The 20,252-nt window shown below is 31.1% G+C and overlaps 3 protein-coding genes across 3 annotated transcripts; 1 reads left to right on the top strand and 2 right to left on the bottom strand.

The window, feature by feature from the left end:
• Nucleotides 1–795: 795 nt before the first annotated feature.
• Nucleotides 796–1,492, bottom strand: LOC131617946 (uncharacterized). Its single transcript, XM_058889219.1, has one exon. It carries the CDS (start codon nucleotides 1,361–1,363, stop codon nucleotides 893–895), a length of 471 nt encoding a protein of 156 aa, XP_058745202.1. The 5' UTR covers nucleotides 1,364–1,492; the 3' UTR covers nucleotides 796–892.
• Nucleotides 1,493–2,802: 1,310 nt separating this feature from the next.
• Nucleotides 2,803–3,376, bottom strand: LOC131655500 (uncharacterized). Its single transcript, XM_058925358.1, has 2 exons — nucleotides 3,068–3,376; nucleotides 2,803–3,000 (listed from the first exon to the last, which is right to left on the bottom strand). The coding sequence occupies exons 1-2, from the start codon at nucleotides 3,374–3,376 to the stop codon at nucleotides 2,803–2,805; spliced, it is 507 nt and encodes a 168-aa protein (XP_058781341.1).
• A 12,945-nt stretch (nucleotides 3,377–16,321) lies between these two features.
• LOC131655488 (uncharacterized) lies at nucleotides 16,322–19,350 on the top strand. The gene is made up of 6 exons (XM_058925349.1): nucleotides 16,322–17,076; nucleotides 17,174–17,300; nucleotides 17,409–17,696; nucleotides 18,649–18,753; nucleotides 18,864–19,232; nucleotides 19,318–19,350. The coding sequence occupies exons 1-6, from the start codon at nucleotides 16,322–16,324 to the stop codon at nucleotides 19,348–19,350; spliced, it is 1,677 nt and encodes a 558-aa protein (XP_058781332.1).
• The last annotated feature ends 902 nt before the right edge of the window (nucleotides 19,351–20,252 follow it).

Below are 20,252 nucleotides of genomic sequence, written 5' to 3'. Positions count from 1 at the left end.
TTGCTAGTATAAGAGTTTTATAGAGTTTGGGTGGCAACTCTGGTGTAAACTCCACTGTTTTTTATAGAATAAGTCAAACCGACTAACAGAGATCTATGGTCTACTTTATACAGCTTAAGGGCAGATCAATTTTTTTAAAATAAAAAAGGTTTTTTTATAAGGTTGTTTAGCTAAATAGGTTAGGCCACATGGCATAAATATTTTTTAGCCTATCAGACCGACCTATTTCAATAAATATGAATAAATTTATTATATTTTATTTTGTACTTTATATTATAATACAAAAGTAAGGCTTAGTGATCTCGAAGAACTTGTGAAAATGGGTTGAAAAAACTTTATGAATAATGTCATAAATTGTTTTCATAAGTTTTTCAAAAGAAATTATCTCACAAAATTTATGTTCCAATTTAAACTCAAATAAATCAACGCAAACAAATATTTAATCTCATAGTACTTTTAATTCTCTAGTCCATTTAAATATTAGTAGATTTTCTTATATACATATGTTCAAATAATACAACTTTTTAAGTAGGTTAATAGGCTGATCAAGCCTTTTAAAAGGTCAAACTCCGGTCAAAAAATAAGACTTTCATAGATATAATTTTTTAGATGTATAACAATTCGTCCTAGAACAATAAATATAATTTTTAAGATGATTGATTTTTTTTAAGATGATTGATTTTGCCATCTAAAAAAATAACGACACAATTTATTTTCGTCTGCATAATCTTTAAATATAATTAATGAAGTGATTTAAACCAAAAGAATTAAGAAAATCATATTTAGACTTTCAGATTCATAAACTCTTTTTGCATATCATCTCAACAGAAAAGGGATTGAGAATTAATTACAAAACATGACTATAGTCTATATACATAAGCAATAAGACAAACTAATGAACCAAACCCATCTCATAATTATCTTGCCAAAATGAATTGTAAGCATGTTCTTCCATATCAAATTCAAACCCATCATCACAAACCATTAAATGATCAACCATCATGACATCCTTCTCATCTCCAAAACACTCCCAACTCCCATCATCAAATTGGAAGGATGGTATCAAATCCATATCAACCCATTCAATCACAAATTCATGCTCTTCACCCACTTGTCCTATGTTCCATAATTCATTGTAATTCTCTTCAAAATTGCTCTTCATTTGTAGTGATTCTATACTTGTTGAATCATCATGATCACCCATCTTGCTTTCACTAATTTCAGCCTCAAAAGATCTTATCAAGCTATCTAATCTTTCATCATCATTTTCATCACATGGCAACTCTTCCATTAGTGACATGAGAAGATTATCGCCCTTGATTTCTACATCATAAGCTAAAGTTTCACAAACTTGTGAATCCATTTTGAAACAAATTGTTAAATTGGTTTAACCTTTTATGACTTTGAAGTAGAAGAGAAAAATAATGAACAATAATAAAGAGAATAGAGAATAAGAAAAAAAGGCTCAAGATGAATTGATTGTAAATGAGGGAAGTTTGAGTTTTATATAGACACTGCCACGTCACTTCATGAAGGGGACATTACATCCAGCATGGCCTAGACACTCATGTGCATCACATGGATATGGAAGATCATGTTGCATATCAACTTAGCAATATGGCATAAATAAATAAATAAAAAGATAAAGTTTGTGGAATAATAATAAATTAGAAAAATGGAGATAATGTACGTGTGTTATGGCAATAAGGATGGTTCGTAGTAAACAAGATTGTGGAAATCTTAGAAACTGACCCCAAAACCTCAATTGGAGGTTGGGTGGGACAACGAAACATTAAAAGACAAAGAGTTTAGTCACTCAAAAACGTCAACTTGCAATAATAATATAAATATTAAGGATCCGTTTATGATACAAGACAAGATAAAATATTTTATTTTAATTTAATGTTTGATAACATAATATGATATGATAAATTAGTTTTGAAATTTATCTTATCTTAACTTGCTTCACTAATCTAAATTTTTATTGTAAATATATGCTGAATTAAAATCTGGCATGATAGAATAAAAAAAATAATTTACAACTCTAAAATATAATTTAAAATAAAAAATAATAAAATAGAAACAAAGTTTTATTTGACATTTAATTAAAAATATTAATAAATAATTTAAATAATATATAATAGAATTTATGATTTTTTAAAGAAAAACTGAAGTTGTTTATTCAATAGTGTTACTAAGTTTTTTTTAATTTTATAAAATTATTAATCTTTCTAATTAATTTATAAATTTTAAAACATTTTACACAATAATTTAAAAAAATGTAATTGTTTTACAAGACCATAATCACTTTACAAGAAATTTTGCCAATTGTAATCTTCAACCTCCATCTATTTATGTTTCAATACAAAATATAACCAGAATTGATTTAATAATAAAGATTATAATTGTTACATGAAATTATTGTAGGAACTACAAATAAATAAAAGAAATTGTATAAAAGACTAATCACAAAATTTTATTAGGAAGAAGCCACATATCCTGATATCCATGTGCACCTACACTGCCCTACTTAGAAACAAGAAAATTTAAAAATTCTTCCTCTCTAAACAAGAAACATAGCATAAACACACAAAATCAAGTCTACCAAACAAACATGAAATTGCCAGAAAGAAGTCACATATATCCATGTGTACCTACCTACCCTACCCTACTTAGAAACAACGTCCTATTATTATGTGACGCATCTTCAGTGAAGCTTTCCACGGTGCTAACCCACAATTAGGCCTCGACAATTCCGACACCAAACAAAACCAACCAACCAAAAAACACCGACACCAACAATCAAAAACACAACACCGGATGAACACACCAATTCACCCAAAGAGCCGTATCTCTAACTTGGAAGGAAGAGAGAAACAATTCCCAAGACAAGAATTTAATCAATCCCATGGTATCAAAACTATCTAACAAAACCTCTCTAAAAACAATCTCATTCCTACAAAGCCACACCCCCAACAAAAAGCCAACCCGAAAAGCTACCTAGAGTTCAACTTAAACTTGAATTTACAAATAGATTCAAAAAGACAAAAACGATTAAGAATAGTACCCGAAAAAGCGCTCCGTCAATGTCAAGCCAATCGCAAAATTTCGTCCACCAAAGAGAAGTAACCGAACAACGAACAAAGAGATGTTCCACATCCTCCTCCTCCAAGCCACAAAGAGGACAACAAACAAGAAGCGGATCCACCAAAATCTTCCTAAGAGCCAAATTTACCTTTGTTGGAATTCTATTCAAAAGCAATCTCCATCCAAAAATAAGAACCTTACTAGGAGTTTTAGATTTCCATAGCCCATTCAAAGCAAGCAAAAGGTTGTCATCTAAATTCAGACCACTCCCCCTTCCTTCCAACACCATGTCGTAAGCGCCTTTTACCGAGAACCCGTAAGAGTTTTTCCACCACACGAACAAGTCATCCGAGCCAAAAGTTGGAGTTATACCTCCGATAGCCGCTAAAAGATTGGCTACGGTTTCCCTTCGACCTCCCCGCCCAAAGAGGTGATAAAATTGATCCGCCACACCCACGAACCGGAGATCCAAAAGCCATTGTCACTTACTTTAGAACACAAGGGATCCGCGAAACGATAAAGAGCCGGAAATCGGACGCAAAGAGGCGCACCTCCCAACCATCTATCTAACCACAAATCAGTGCGATCACCATTCCCTAATTTGCAAAGAATAGAAGAAGGAAACCAATTCTCCAACGGCCCATTTCCCCCTGCTCCCACCAAACAAATGTCCTTCCACCAAAGAGAAGATTTATTTCTTTTGTGAATCACCAAATTTGAAAGCATAGCTTTTGTTAAATCACCGTACCTACAAGAAAGAATGTTAGTCCAAAAAAGATTTTTCTCACTCAAGATCTGCCACCTCCATTTACTAAGCAAAACAACATTAGACAAGCCACAATGCTTCACCCCTAAACCTCCCTCCTTCTTCGGTCTACATATAGTGTTTCACCCAATCCAATTCACTTTCTTTTCCACCTCCGAACCACCCCAAAGAAAACATCTTTGGATTTTAATAATCTCTTTAATGATCACCTTAGGAGCCTTATAGAAAGAAAAAAGGTAAAGAGGTATACTAGATAAAACCGAGTTTAAAAGCACCACTCTCCCACCTATCGATAAATGTCTAAATCTCCAAGAGTGCAATCTTCTTCGAAGCTTTGAAACAACCGGTTTCCACATATCCCGTCTTCTATGATTAACACCAACCAGAATACCAAGAAAAGAAAAAGAAGAAGATCCCACCGAACAATTAAGAAAAGACGATGCCGCTTGAACAAAAACCGAATCAAGATTAACCCCCAATAACTTGCTCTTAGTTAAATTCACACGAAAGCCGGAACCCAACTCGAAACCCTTCAATAAAGCCTTAATACTCCACAATTAAGTTGCAATTTCTTCCAATTTCTCATCAATTTTTTAATTTTCAATAAGTTATAATTCTTCAATACAATTAATTGTTAATTGTGGTTCGGCTTAGTTATTGAATTATTTTGTGTGGCTTAATTCTTTAACTAAAAGAAATTATTTAATCATTTAATAAATAGTTCGATTCTGTTATTCAATTCAATTTTTAAAATTTTTTGAAAAATCCTATCGAAATTACAAGGAACATAAAATATAACATGTTATTTGATATAAATTAATGAAAAAATTAAAAACTCTTGAAATTTGATACATAATCCAAACTGACATGATCCACGACAACTCCACCAATCGATCTTTTATGATAAAAGTACTTAATTGAGTGGAGAATTGGATTCTTGACTCCCATTTTTTCAATCCTCCAATTAGAATATTATAATACAATAGACAGAAATTATATGTTAGTCTAGTTAGAATCAACTTAATTTGATGCTAAATTATTGATCCTTAGGTGGAAGAATATCTTGTCAACTTGTATGAGATGCCCCACTAGGAGCATTACAGTTAACTAGTCTAATACCATAATTTATGCTCACATGGAACCATGCTTTATGTTGCTTCACAAATAGACATTAATGTGTCAAACCATTAATAATTTTTTTCATTACTAAGATTCTTATGTTGTCACAATTATACTAATCTTATTCCAATTTACGTAATTTACTATTCATATGGTATAGTACCATTTAATTTCCTATATAAAGGTCATTTCTTTACCTTTCAAACTCATTAAACTTGCCAAGTTCTCTCAATTCATAATCCATATTATTCTAAACTTTTAAAAAGTAAGAGTAAATTTTTCATTGTAATAACAGTGTCTTCTTCAATTGAATTAGGAATGCATCATTTCTCGGAGGCGAATAATGTAATTCTCATGTCTTTGATGGAAGAAACACATGAATTTGAAGATAATATTTCAGTGATGATAAATTTGTAAGTATGATTCAATCACTTGAAGCTGAGATAATTGACACTCAAAATTATGACATGGGAGGATATGTGGATGACCAAAATTGTTCCACATCGTCATTCATTGATTATGATCATTGAGTTGATATGAAATTGATCTCTTCCTCGACGTTTGATGAGGTGAATGTGAATGCATGAATTCCTTATAAAATTGAGATGGAGCATGTGAAAATGGAATATGAAAATTAAAATTTTATTGATGATTTTCATTAATGTTGCGGAGTTTTCGTGGAACAAGAATATAGAGAAACTTATAATTTGTCCAAAGTATCAAATAATGTAGTATTATGAAATTAAATAATTAATTAATTAATAGTATTATATTTGTTGTGAAGGGAAGAGTCCTAGAATACATGTACCAAACATGTTAATTTCAATTAATCACATTATATGTGAAGTATCTTATTTAATGGTCTAGATATTTTTTATTTCATCTTTTAATTCGATATAAGCAAGAAAAAAATTACCCCAAGTGCATTAAAGTCATGAGTAAAAATATATTCCTTTTAGTTTCACCATAAAATATACATTACAATATAATTCTCCAAACACAAGAAAGAAATTGAGAAAGTCCGATAATACTTGAATTACATCAATTTCCAAATCAAATCATCACTAAAGTTTTAAAATCTGGATTGACTTTCAATTTTGAACTGTTGTCTAATTCGGTTTGGTTTGAACTAATAAACAGATAGGTCCATAAAATTGTGATAAAATTGCTTCAAGCGCAAAATAACCGTAAAATTGAGACCGATTTTGGTGAACTAGATGGTTCAGAAAATCAAAGATAACCTTTTTTATGTTTTACTTCATTTTATTTTTTTTTAAATCTAAAAAATTAATTATAACAAACATTTAAAATTATATAGATGAAAAATAAAAAATAAAATTGAAGGACACGAGACAATGTAAATGTAATATAAAGAGAAGAAATAATATAATGTATGTCGACACAAGATAACCGATGTTGGTATGTAAAGAGATGTGAAACATTATACAGATGAATAACTTATGACTTTGACTTAAGCAATTAGGACAAATATATACATATTGGTCCTTAACTAATTTTATAATTTGTTATTAGGTCTTACATTGAATTTTTCTTATTTTGTGAGCTTGTTTATTATTATCGTATTTATTTGAGAATTTTATTTTATAAATTGATATAAATTAATTTTATTAGGATATTTAATAATATATTTATTAATTTTTTTAGTTTAAATTTAATATACGGTTCAATCACGGTTGAACCATGACCCGTATATTTTAACAGTTCTTTCTCCAGTTCGGTTTTAAAACGTTGATCATCACTAATAATCTTACAAACAGGAAAAACCACCACATCCCAAATATGTATCACCAAAATGAATCACTTTTCCTTGAAATAACCTTCTCCTCGCCATCGAAAGGGATACAGCTCTGCAAATATTAGGTTCAAGACATAAATTGTGGATTTTAGTGGAGTAGGAATCTTTACGCCACTCATGTGCTCTGCAACATGAGATACTTCCACATCCAAAGGCTTCAGGATCCAGTCCTTAGCAACGGAAAATCTCCAATAAAAAAGAGTAAATGCAGATGATAAACATTTAAATTTCCCTTTCAATGTAAACTTATGAATACTCTCGAGTCACGAACTGGTCACTTACCTCTTGTAGCATATGATTGTTGCTTATCGAAACATGATTAATTACAAGTGCAACACAAATGATGATGCTTATACTTTGTCAACATGAACATAATTCGAGACGAGTGAGTCTTTCGTCTATAGTGTTAATTGTGACCGAACATAAATTTTGAGAAAATACAAATTTAGAATTCTAATCACATAAAATTTTGAGAGAATACAAATTTAGAGTGCTAACATGATTAACATTTTGCAAATACGTGAATGATTGAATACGCAATGTAGATAATTTATTGTATACTATGTTTGTCCTTATGTGTGCAAACCTTATGTCCCTAGTCTAAATCTTTAATGAATCTTATTTTTTTAAATTTAAATATAAAAATGTTATAATAAAAAGATGAAATATATAAAATAAAATTTTATAAAAAATTTATTAAGAAATTTTTATTAGTATTTTTTTTAATAAAAGTAAAGTTTATTTTACACAAAAATAAGTAAAACTATATAAATTCTGGCTTAAATAATCTTTTGGTCCATGTAAGTTGCGTATTTTTTTTTTTTTTTTTTTGATTTTCATCCTTGTAAAACTCAAAAACTTGCTAAGATAAAGGTATGAAAACTAAAAACTCTCTAACTTACATGGACGAAAAATAAGAAAAAGGGACATATTTAAGAACTTGTTTAAATATATTATACATGGACGAAAAATCAAATGAGTCTCAACATATGCCAATTTAAAAAGATACATATTAGAGCCAAACTTAAAAATATACAGGGATGAAAAATCAAATGGGTCTCAAAATACTTGTTAAAAAAAAATACAGGAACGAAAAATAAAAAATATAACAACTTAACAGAAATAAAAGACTATTTAAGCCAAAAATTATATTTAAAAGAACGGAAACAAACAGGCACACTGATGACACCATATAATCATATAATTTTAATAAACATTTGCATATGTTTTTAGCAATTTTAGTAAATTATGGTTGAATTTTATTAAGGAATAGGAAAAAAGTAAAGAAGTTGAAGAAACATAGCTAAAGGAAGTTTTGTGAAGAATTTATGAAAATAAAATAAAATAAAATTTGACGGCAAAGACTGATATTAGAGCTCTGAAGCAAAGTTTTTCACCATTGAAGACCAAATTCGTAAGGGTTAATATTATTTTACCCTCTATCATATAGGTGATTTCTGGTTTACCCCCTAGTAAATTTCTTTTTTGTAAAACCAACCTAAGCATGTGAAGATTTTTTCGTTTTAAACCTTGTAAAAATTGCTTTTAAAACTAACCTTGCCACTTGAAGATTCTCTCATTTTAAACCATGTATTTTTTTTAAACCAACCTTTCCAGTCAGATTCAAGAGGGTTTAAAATGATAGAATATTCAAGTTTACATGGTTTAAAATGAAAGAATCTTCAAGTGGCAAAGGTGGTTTTACAAAAAAAGTTTACAGTGTTTAAAATGACGGAATCATCAAGTGGCAAGGTTATTTTTACAATCTTTTTTTACAGTGGGTAAACTAGAAGTCGCATATATGGCAGGGGTAAAATGGTATTAACCTAACTCTTAATGTAATTTAATATATTGTTTCTTTACTTTTATTGCTATGAATCAAGTTAGAATGAGTAGTTAAATTTCTACTTAGTAGGGTTTGTTAGACGAACCTGTATAAACTTGTTAGGGCATATGTCTGGGTTTTATAATATTTGCATATTTCGATTATTTAGTATTTGTTATTCAGTTAATCTTGTGTTCATTTGCTTTGTATCTGTCTACGCACTCAAATATCGAACCTATAATTATAGAGATTACTGACCCTAACTTTGTGATTTCAAATTGGTTTAAACATTCAACTTAGTAATTGATTAGCAATAAGAAATTATAAGTTGTGACTAAATGGTTTAACCATCCAAATTACCTATTTTAAATTCAAATTGACATAAGGAATTAGGGAGTTGTAGGGTAGAATAGTAAGTTATACACCAAGAAACTGAGTATAATGACTTGGTTAAATCGTTGTAATTTATGATAAATTAACTTAGGAAAAATAGACGCCGATATTAACAATGACATATAGGGGATTTAAAACAAAGCCTAGTTGCATTATTTCAATTATTTAGTATTTGTTATTAAGTTAATCTTGTGTTCATTTGCTTTGTATCTGTCTACGCACTCAAATATCGAACCTATAATTATAGAGATTACTGACCCTAACTTTGTGATTTCGAATTTGTTTGAACATTCAACTTAGTAATTGATTAGCAGTAAGAAATTATAAGTTGTGACTAAATGGTTTAACGATCTAAATTACGTATTTTAAATTCAACTTGACACAAGGGATTAGGGAGTTGTAGTGTAGAATAGTAAGTTATACACCAAGCGATTGAGTATAATGACTTGGTTAAATCATTGTAATTTATGATAAATCAACTTAGGACAAATAGACGCCGATATTAACAATGACATATAGGGGATTTAAAACAAAGCCTAGTTGCATTTAATCTGATAAATTTTTCATCATTTTATTTAAGCATTTTATATAAATTCAAATCTTGAAAACCTCTCAATTTTATTATTATAGCACATTAGTTATTTTGTTAAAATAAAATAATGCACATGATAAAAACAATTTTTATTACTTGCAATGAGATTTAGTACACTTGCTAAATATTGATCAGGCACTACCTTCTGCATGTGATTTCCTTAACCGTTAGATTGAAACTCTTTCTTTTAAGTACCTTTGATTGCTGGTAAGGGCTAATCCTTGGTTGGAATCTACTTGAGGCCCTTTAATCAATTTGATGACTAGGAGGCCCCATTCCTGGAAACACATATATGTTAGTTTTGAAGGTAGGGTGATTCTTCTTAATTTTATGCTTAATGCTATTCTTATATTTTTCTTGTCCTTTTGAAGATGCGTGTAAATATTTTCAAGAAACTTGTTAAGTTACATAGAAGTTTTCTTTGGAGAGCGGTGAATGGGGAATCTAAAACTTGTTGGATTAAATGGGATAATGTTTGTAAGCCTAAGAGTAAAGAGGGGTTAGGAGTTAGAGATCTTCAACTAGTTAATCTAGTCCTTTTGGCTAAGTGAAGATGTAGATTGCTTACAGGTATTTCAGGGACGTGGCATGATATTCTTGTATCTAGGTATGGTTCTTCAGACGTTTCCTCTTTTTGAGGGGAAGGGGTATTGGGGTTCCTATCTTCTTCAACTTGGTGGAAAATGTGTCTATTTTTGGGTCTAAATAGGACGACCCTTCTGATTTATTTGTTCATGGTATCCTTAAAAATTAGAGTCGGGCCTTCATAATTCTTTCTTGAGTGATCATTGATTAGGATCCATTCCCATAAAGTTAAATTTCCTTGGTATATTTTTTAACTCTGATCAATTAGATGGGCTGGTGGGAGATATCGGTAGGGTGGATAACAAGGATCTAGTTTACGATCTCAGGTGGTGAAAACATTTCTTTCTACATGTGTTTGAAAATCTTCCCTCTAAGATCTAGAATTTTATCCTCTCTCAGGAGAGAGATAAGTGGAGTTGGAAGCATACAAGAGACAATAATTTCTTTGTTGTCTCTATCTATCAAGATCACTTTGCTAGTTTGTCCCCGTCTCTTATGGATGAGAATTTAAACTTTCCCCTTTGTTTACTTGTGTTTTTAGTAAACAATCACGAGTTTAAAACCCAAGAGAGATTAACTCGAAAATTATCTCCAAAGAAATTTGTGCAAATAATTTGTATGAAAACACGTGCATGCGAATGGAATGTAGTCGTTCATGTGAAGACATCATAAAGATAAAATTTTAATGAAGGCGAGCTTTGATAAATGACAAGAAGATAAATTGAAATAAATGATATTAAACAAAGGTAAAGATAAAAGAAAGAAAAAACAAATGTTTCACTTAAGGAAATAAGAAAATAATGAAAATATTGGACGCAGACACATACATGTTTCTCACAAACTGTTTCGCTCTTTGACTTGGGTACTCTATTCGTATGGAGAGTATGTATCAAATTTTTGCGACCCTTGTTAGAATGTATGAGTCTTTTATATATTCTACTTACAAGTAATCATCGATGATGGTTCTGACCACTAAGGAGGTTCCACATTTCAACCCACTTCTAATCTTCAATTTTCCACTAGTCTGTCTACGTGTCACCCACAATTCATTGATTGCAACCCTTGTTGAAATAACTACTTCAAACCTCTCCACGAACTCGTGATAATATATACCAACGTGTTGTCAACTTCATCTTTGTTTGAAACTTGAACTTGGGGAATTGCTATGTATTTCACTTCTCTGTGGCTTCATCGACTAATATTCATGTTGACACACAAGTCCTATTGACTGTCCTTCTCAAGATTTTGGACATGTTTCTAGGTGATCCTAATCTTCTGGATCTGTTCTTGTGATTCTTCCAAATCATAGCTATCACACCAGTCGAATCCTTGGTTAATGTTCTGTCGACGCTGGATCATTAATGTCCTTAAACACATGATTTTAATGCCATTAACACTAAATATTCCTTCGTAATCTTCGTTGACTTTCCATTAGCTAAAAATCCTAGTGTAATACCCTTATTTAGGGTAGTTAGACTCATTCTAAAGTGTTAGTATTCTCATGATAAATTCCCTTATAGAGAGAACTTATATCAAAGGGGTGATTATTGATTCTAGTGGAATCTCTTGTCTTTTTTTTTCGGAGTTCGGTAGAGTTTGTTTCTCATCTCTTTGTATTTGTGAGTTAGTATTGTCTATGTGGTATATGATCTTCCAATAGTTGGATTTACAAGGGATTCTTCTTAGTGATTATATGGTTCTCTTTGTGTCTTTTCTTTCTTTAGGTGGTAGGACCAAATCTATCGGTCATTTTGTTATTATCTACTCTAGTTTAGACCATTTGGAGAGCTCATAATGATATCCTTTTTAATGATGTTACAAATATTGTTAAATGAGTATAGGAAAATAGTATTTTTTTAAATGGTTTCTAGGTAGATCAGGATGAACTCATGCACATATAATGTTTGACTTCAGATTTGTATTCTCTACCTTAACCAATAGTCAACCGATTGTTTATCTTAGTTCTGAAATAGGTTATGTCATATGATTTTGTCATTTTTTTGGTAAATTTTGATATGTTGATGGTGATTCTGACGACATGAGTTCTAATATGATCCTATAAGGGGCGAGTTTTTAGTTGCTTGACTATTTTTCCTTGTATTTAGTTTGTTGTTCTCTTAGTTGAATTTTTTTTTTGTTAATTTTTTATTTGTATTCTTAATAGTTCTTTAGATATTTTTTGTGTTTTAAAATTATTTGTATTTTTTTCACTTTTCTTATTAATATATTAATTTGTCACTAAAAAACAATATTAATTTGTCACTACAAAATATTTATTATTTTTATTGCTTTTATTATGATCCACCTCAAAATTGAATAGTTATTTACTTATTTTTGGTATAGAACCAAAAAGGCTAGGATATCAAAGCAAGATCTTTATTTTAAAATTTAATGTAACATTGAGCACCTAAAATAATTTAGAGTTATAAATAACTTTTTGGTCCTATAAATATTGCAGTTTCGCTTTTAATCTCTCCTGGGTTTTGACAATGGTTTTAGCTAATTTTGGCAACGGTTTTTTTTTTGTAAAAATTGTTGCCTAAAGGCAGAGAGAGACTAAAAAGAAAAACTGCAATATTTATAAAGACCAAAAACTTATTTAACCCAATAATTTGTCGTCGTGTTTCTTTTTCGGAGGACTAGCTTTTGACTATATATATTATTCAGTGCATGAAGAGTCACCTTTTTGCAATAAAGTAATGGTATAGAAGATACACTGACTTTGGTCCTGCCATTCCATAGATATTAGCATTTGCTTGTCAAATTCATAGGATATAATATAATAATATATATGCTTATTTATCTCCTCTCCTCAATGAATTTGTTTATGCCAAAAGGGGTTGGATTTGGCATATCATATAGCTAGGTTCATTTGTCCTCCATTATTTAAAGTAACATGAGTTGAGTGGTCACAAATATGGGTATCAGGCTCTTTGTTTGGTTTAAATGTGCCCACTTTCTTTTCATGACATCAAATTATTTCATTTGAAGCATATCTTTCGAGTGCACCATATGAACAATGTAAAAGTTGGCTAAAATCTTAAAGAGTCCCACATACCAGACTTTTCAGTACTTCAATAAAAATATTAATATGATATGGACCTATTCCTACTTTTTAAAACTATATGTTATGAATTAATTACAAGATATTTTTTAATTGGTCTTTTATTTAAAATTAAAGAATTCAAAGTGGAGAGAAAATTAGCTCTATATATATATATATATATATATATATATATATATATATATATATATATATATATATATATATATATATATATATCACTACTAAAAAAACGCTATTAGAGACTGATTTAGACACCAAAATATTTTGGTCACAATAGTGACCGAATTAGCCACCAAATAAAAGTAAGAAATATTTTGGTGGCTAAATAGGTCACAAAATTAAATTAGCCACGGAATTAGCAACTGAAAAAGTTGTGACCGAAATATCAGTCTCTAACATGTATAGTTATGCCAAACCCAAATCAGTTCGCCATATTTATTAATTTTGTAAAAGAAATCCGTGACTCTGTCACTATATTTAGAGACCAAAATTTCGGTCACTATTAAACATATTTATTATTTTTGTTTTCCTACTCATTGTGTTAAATTATCTTTATTGAACTTTTAGTCTCTCTTTATTAATAATTAATTCCTTCACAAGATTTAGTTTTTTTAGCGGTAAAATTCCCTCCTAATTTTTAGTTCTCTTCTTTTCCTTGAATAAAAGTACAAGGGCTAAATTCATTTTAAACCATAATATTTATTTTTATTAAAAAATATTAATAAATAAAATGTCCAACTTTTCAACTTTCACCTTATTATAAAATAAATATTCGTAGGTCAAAATATTTTAAAATTAAAAAGAATAATACTTTTTTAATTGCAGAGTTTAATTATTCAATGAAAAACAAAACAAATCATTAATATTAATCACTCTCTACTTTTTCCTAAAATTAAGCCTCACACAATTAAGGGGAGAATTCGTTTGAAACAGAAACAGAGTGAAAACCGTGTGCCCTAACCCCATCTCCCTCTCTCACTCATTCCTCTCATTTGACAGATTCTCTCACTGTAATTCTTTCGTTGTTCGACGGCAACATTTGTCACCTTCATCATATATGGAGCCATGGCCGTGTTGACTCCAAGGTAAGTCTCCAAATTCTTTTGTTCTTGACTAATTTCTGACTAAAACCTAAGTTTCTAATCAATTTCATAGAAAAACTTTTATGTTGTTTGGTAATTGTAGAGATTGTAAACCCTAAATTTCTTGTGAAAAGTTTGTAAATTCCTAATATTTCTTAACTTTTTCAATATTCAGGTAGAATTTTATTTGAGACTCACAATTGATAAGTCCTACTGCTTAATACTGTATCTACACTGCACAAAGAAGACAGGAAATCAAGGTAATTGCATTTTTTTTCTCATAAAAATAACTCATTTTGTTACATATGATTCTAATTTCTATTGAAAAATTAGGAGGGGAATTTTACCACTTCCATCCGTTTTGGGTCTCGGTTAAGTCGGACTATGGATTTATCGGGTTTCGGTTTATTTGGGTGGTTTCAACCGGTTTGAAATCGATCTAAAGTTTGAACTCCCGGGAGAAAAAAAATCCAGTAGAAAGTGGAAACAACCCATATATAAACCATTAAAACAACAACAACTATTAAAATAGATAAACCATTAAAATAACAACAACCATTAAAATATATAAACTATTAAAATAACAACAACCATTAATATGAAAAAACAATAGAATAACCATAATTTCAGTAAAATAGAATAAATGTTTTTAATTGGAATAGATGAAAAAGTTGTGAAAAAAGATAACTTCAGTAAATAGTAATTGGAAAGGATTAAAATGGTTGTGAAAAGAAGATAAGAGAAGTGAGAAGATGATGGTTCTTAGAGAAGATGAGAGGTACACAATACACAGTAAGAAGACGAAAAAGAGAGATTGAGAGAGGGAATGAAAGAGAATGCGTGAGAGAGTGGGAAAGTGAAAATCAATTAATTGATTTTTTGGGTCTATCACATTAGCCTAGAAATAGCAGACTACTAGTACAGATGTGCACATACTACATCATTAGGATTGAAATATTTTGTCCACCCCTAGTGTATAGCATGTGTCTAGCTTTAAAGAGCTCGCATGATAGATCATATGTGTGTATATGTTTGTTTTAAAATTTGAACCACAACCAAGTAACTTACATTATTAACCAAAAGAAAATTACCACTTGTCAACCGACGAGCTCCCTCCGACGGTCTCGGTTTGTTTTGTTTCTCAATTATTTTCGATCATTCATGTTTGAATTTGTTGTTGTTTTGTGTATAAATTGAATAAAGGGGTAGTAATGAGAAATAAAGAAAATCATTAAGAGAGGGAATGAATGTTGCTTTTTCTTTTCCACTTATATCACTTACTGTACGTGGATATCCCCCTCTATTTCTATTATTCATTTTTTTTTATGATAAAGATGCTATTATGTAAGTAAACAGTTTAATAATTATTAGCTTTCACTAATCTAAATATTGTTTTAGGTAGTTATATATGCATATTTATAATAAATTTGATATATTTTAATGCATGCTTCTTTCTCTCCGGCAATAGGTTTCTAGTAGGGAATTATTGATACATTGTTGGTCTTTCTATCCACCTGTATTCTCAAAATATTATTTTATAATTGTGTGTTGGACTCAACACATGGACATCCGAATAGATCGTAGTTGGATGTATAATAGGCTAAATCCTGGCCGAAAGGGGTACACAGAAGAGTTTCGAAATGGGTTAGATGAATTTGTGTCATTTGCACTCCAACAAGACGGCATAATTAATGATGAAATTAGATGTCCCTGTTCTAATTGCAAAAACGTCCCTTTGAAACACTTCGAAGAAGTTAAAGTTCATATTTTTCAGAAAGGGTTCAAACCTAATTATTGGTATTGGACATGTCATGGAGAAAGTGATCCGGAGTTGCTTGTAGAAATTAATAAAGAAAAATCTGCACAAGAGGCTCATAGCAACCACCACAGTACTTTTGAGAACATGATTTATGATGCTGTTGGACTACAACACCAAATGCATCTCATGATGCACCTCCCCATATAGCATCTCATGATGCACCTCCACCTATGACATCTCATGATGCACCTCCTCATATGACATCTCATGATGTATCTCCTCCTCTTGAACCTTCTCATAAGAAATTACATGTTACACTTCCTCCCAAGACATTGAATTTTGCATCTCTTCATAGTACATCTCATGTTGCACCCTCTTCAAGCACATCTCGTGTTGCACCTTTTTGTAGGACATCTATTACTAGGAAATCTAATGGCCCACCTCATACTATGACATCTTATACTAGGACATTTGATGGCCCACATCCTTATGTTGCACCTCCTACAAGGGAATCTGCTACTAGAACATCTAATATTCCTTCTTCTCATGTTGCATCTACTAATAGGACATCTAATGCCTCACTTCCTCATGTTGCATCTGCCACTAGGACATCTAATGTTCCACTTCCTCATGTTGCATCTGCTACTAGCACATCTAATGTTCCACTTCCTCATGTTGCATCTGCTACTAGGACACCTAATGTCCCACTTCCTCATGCTGCATCTGCTACTAGGACACCTAATGTCCCACTTCCTCATTCTGCATCTGCTACTAGGACATCTAATGTCTCAATTCCTCATGCTGGATCTGCTACTAGGACATCAAGTCTCACACCCCCGTCTACAATAAGAGGGGTAACATCACCATCTATTTCACAACCTTCTGATTCTGATGGGGCACAAACCCCAAGATCAAGTGAAACTGTCGTTCCATCCGAGACACGAAGTAATGGCGGAAAGCAAACCTTATACCTTGACTTACAAGGGTATATATATGTATACTTACTTTTAGTTCTTTTCATATACTATATATATATATATATATATATATATTTCTTACCTATTAATATGTATTGTTTATAGATTTTTGCCTTCATATGCTGCGGCTAGTGGGATTGGAGATATCATTAGGAGTAACTATAGTATGCCATGGAACTCATGGAAGAAGATAGACAGTGATACGAGGGACTTGTGGTTTGGAGAGTTTAAGGTATTTTTCGAATACTTCTATTATTATGCTTATTGTGTTAGCCATTGTGTTTGTTTTAGCCAACTATTTGTCTAATCATATGTTTGTTATATATATCTATATATACAGAAAAAGTATAATTTTGTTCCACTGGATGATGCATGGGCTAGAAAGAACTTTGAAAGACGAGGTGCAACAATAATGAAAAATAACTTAAACAAGGTCCGTGTCACAAGGAAAAGACCAAGTTGGATTGATCTGAATATGTGGAATACACTATGTGAGCATTGGGGAACTTCAGAATATAAGAAAAAGAGTATGCAGGCAAAAACAAATCGAGCATCTGACTGTGGAGGTTTTGGAATGCCCCTTCACACTTGTGGCTCTATCACCACTTCCCAACATAGAGCTAATTTGGTAAATTTTATGTTGTTTATATTATTATGGTGTTTATATGATTGATTTTGTGTGCTGTTAATTTTGTTTTTGCTGCATATGTTTGTGATTTTGAGTGGTTTAGTGTGCTATTGGATTTATTATTTATTACACAGATTTATACAATTATTTATTACACAGATTGGATTGTGCCATGAAAATGAAAAATCCTATTGGTGTGATAATATTCTTGTGACCATTAATTTCATGATATGTAGCATAATCCAAATCACCTTCCAAGTAACACCTTTGCTCTACATCGTTATATTTCTATGTGTAGGCATGGATGCTTTAGAGTTTAGACATTGACAAATGGAAAAAAAGCCATGTAGTTGAAAACTTACCTAGCTGCTCTCCATGCAACAAAGCATAAAACCAATGTTTAATCATTTTCTTAACACATTACCGTGTTTGTGGACCAGCATAGGAGCTTTAATTAGCGTGAGTTTAACATTCATTGCATTAGTTTTGATTGGATGAGAAACTTTAGTATTCCTTATGGGAGCATTGTGAATTGCTTTGTGACAAGAGAGAATACAAAAGTCGAGTTTTGATCTAGGTGATACTTCTAAGATTTTGAATACCTCAAGCTTGATATTTTAAGTTCTCTTCACTGAATTCCTTTCAGAATTTTATCGGTACAAGATACATGAAGATCAAATAATTATTTGATTTAATTTATTTACTTTTTGTTTTGTATATTAACACGTGACTTTCAAATTGAATGCTATTTTTGAGGGCTCCTCATTAGATCCGCGCCAATAGATAAGTTACTAAATTGAAACATTCCACTGCTGCATATGATTGTTGCAAATAGTCAATTGAGTTTATAAATCAATCACCATTTTGTGGTGACAATATGTATTGTGATGATGGTAAATGAAAAATATTCTTTGGTTTCTAGTTCTAATTCATATTTTTTGTTTTGTTATAGACGGAACTGAATGGCACTCCTCCCGCTCCTTCAGATTTGTTTGTTCACACACACCAACATCGCAAGAATAATACTTGGGTTGATCGAAGATCTGAACATGTTTATGTAATGAGTTCTCAATCTTAAATAGTTATTTTATTTTTATTTTTCATGTTGATTTCATTTTATTTTACTTTATTTTAAAATATTAATTTGTCTTATATTTATGTCAATAGGAAAAATTTAAACGTAGATGGGAAGAATTAACTCAACAAGAATCTTCGCAAGGAACTCCGCCACCAAAAGAAATTGATGTGTGGACTGAAGTTGCGGGAATAAGGAAAGGACATGTGTATGGCCTTGGGAGTGAATCTTCTTCATTTGCAAGCAGGCGAAATTACCGTGGTTCAAGTTCCTCGTCAACAGAATGGGTGCAAAGGCATGAATTTGAAGAATTAAAAATTGAAAGGGAAGAAATGAGAATTGAAAGGGAAGAAATGAGAAATGAAAGGGATGAACTTCGTGATATGTTAAAACAATTGATGAAAAGCTTAAACTTTCGGCCCAAGCCATATATTAGAGATCAAGTTCATGAAGATGATGTGGTTGATGATAATGATGATGTGGCTGATGATAATGATGATATGTGTTATGATAATGATGATGTGCCTAATGATGGTGATGAATTAGTTCAAGAATGACAAGTGTAGTAGTGTGGCTTAACTTTTTATGTTTTGGAGTTAGTATATTGCTTTTTGTATGCAAGAGTTGAAAGGGATTTATTCCCTCTTTTGTAAGTTTGAATATGTTGAAAATCATCCATTTACTGATGATACTTGCAAGTTTAGTAGTGATAACTTAGTCTTGGTTATGTTTTGGATTGATTATGTATCTTTTGATAAGTTTTTGGTAATAGTTAAATATATTATTTTCATATGGTTGTGTGCTTGTTTAATTGTTTGGTGTGTATGAAATAATTTTAGACATATTAAATTAAATCTAAAAAATTGCTACCCGGAAATGTAAATTATTAATAATAATTATAATAACAAACTCAGATTTCAGAGACCGAAATAGAGACTGAATTTATCATACAATGTTTCTTAATCAGTAGCAAATTCGGTCACAACAAACATATAAATTAATTCAAAATCAGTCACAAAAATGGTCTCTGAATTCAAAATATGGGTTCGGTCACTGTTTCCGTCTCTGAAATCAGTCACTAAATTCAGTCTCTGAAATCAGTCACTAAATTCGGTCACTAAAGATCGGTCTCTAAAATGGTCGCTACGAACTAGCGACCAGGGTTTTCGCTACTGCCCAATTTTGGTCGCGAATTTGGTCGCTGATGAATTTAGTGACTGATTTTGCAGATTTTCAGTCTCTAAATCGGTCTCTAAAGGCGAGATTTTTAGTAGTGTATATAATAGGTCCATTTGTTTTGCCTTTTCTTAAAATGGTCTTTTAAAAAAAAATGTTTAAACACAAAAAAATGTCTCAGTAGTGACGTGAATTTCACGCCACAACCCAAAAAAACACATCACAAACCAATACCATTTGCGATGTGTCTATTTACGTCGCAGGAGGTAAGGTGGCAACTTTTAGTGACGTGATTTTCACTTCAC

Source organism: Vicia villosa, linkage group LG1 (genome assembly GCF_029867415.1).
Source record: "Vicia villosa cultivar HV-30 ecotype Madison, WI linkage group LG1, Vvil1.0, whole genome shotgun sequence".
Classification (NCBI taxonomy): Eukaryota; Viridiplantae; Streptophyta; class Magnoliopsida; order Fabales; family Fabaceae; genus Vicia; species Vicia villosa.
The sequence above is the reverse complement of the archived record's forward strand: the minus strand, read 5'-3'. Positions and strand labels throughout refer to the sequence as shown.

What these genes read in the sequence shown, in the direction of transcription:
- LOC131617946 (XM_058889219.1), bottom strand. Translation starts at nt 1,363, where the DNA reads ATGGATTCACAAGTTTGTGAAACTTTAGCTTATGATGTAGAAATCAAG.
- LOC131655500 (XM_058925358.1), bottom strand. Translation starts at nt 3,376, where the DNA reads ATGGTGTTGGAAGGAAGGGGGAGTGGTCTGAATTTAGATGACAACCTT. An exon ending in TTGACGGAGCGCTTTTTCGG is followed by an intron (nt 3,001 to 3,067) that starts GTACTATTCTTA and finishes GTTGAACTCTAG; the next exon opens with GTAGCTTTTCGGGTTGGCTT.
- LOC131655488 (XM_058925349.1), top strand. Translation starts at nt 16,322, where the DNA reads ATGACATCTCATGATGCACCTCCTCATATGACATCTCATGATGTATCT. An exon ending in GAAGATCTGAACATGTTTAT is followed by an intron (nt 18,754 to 18,863) that starts GTAATGAGTTCT and finishes TTATGTCAATAG; the next exon opens with GAAAAATTTAAACGTAGATG. An exon ending in AAGTTCATGAAGATGATGTG is followed by an intron (nt 19,233 to 19,317) that starts GTTGATGATAAT and finishes GTGATGAATTAG; the next exon opens with TTCAAGAATGACAAGTGTAG.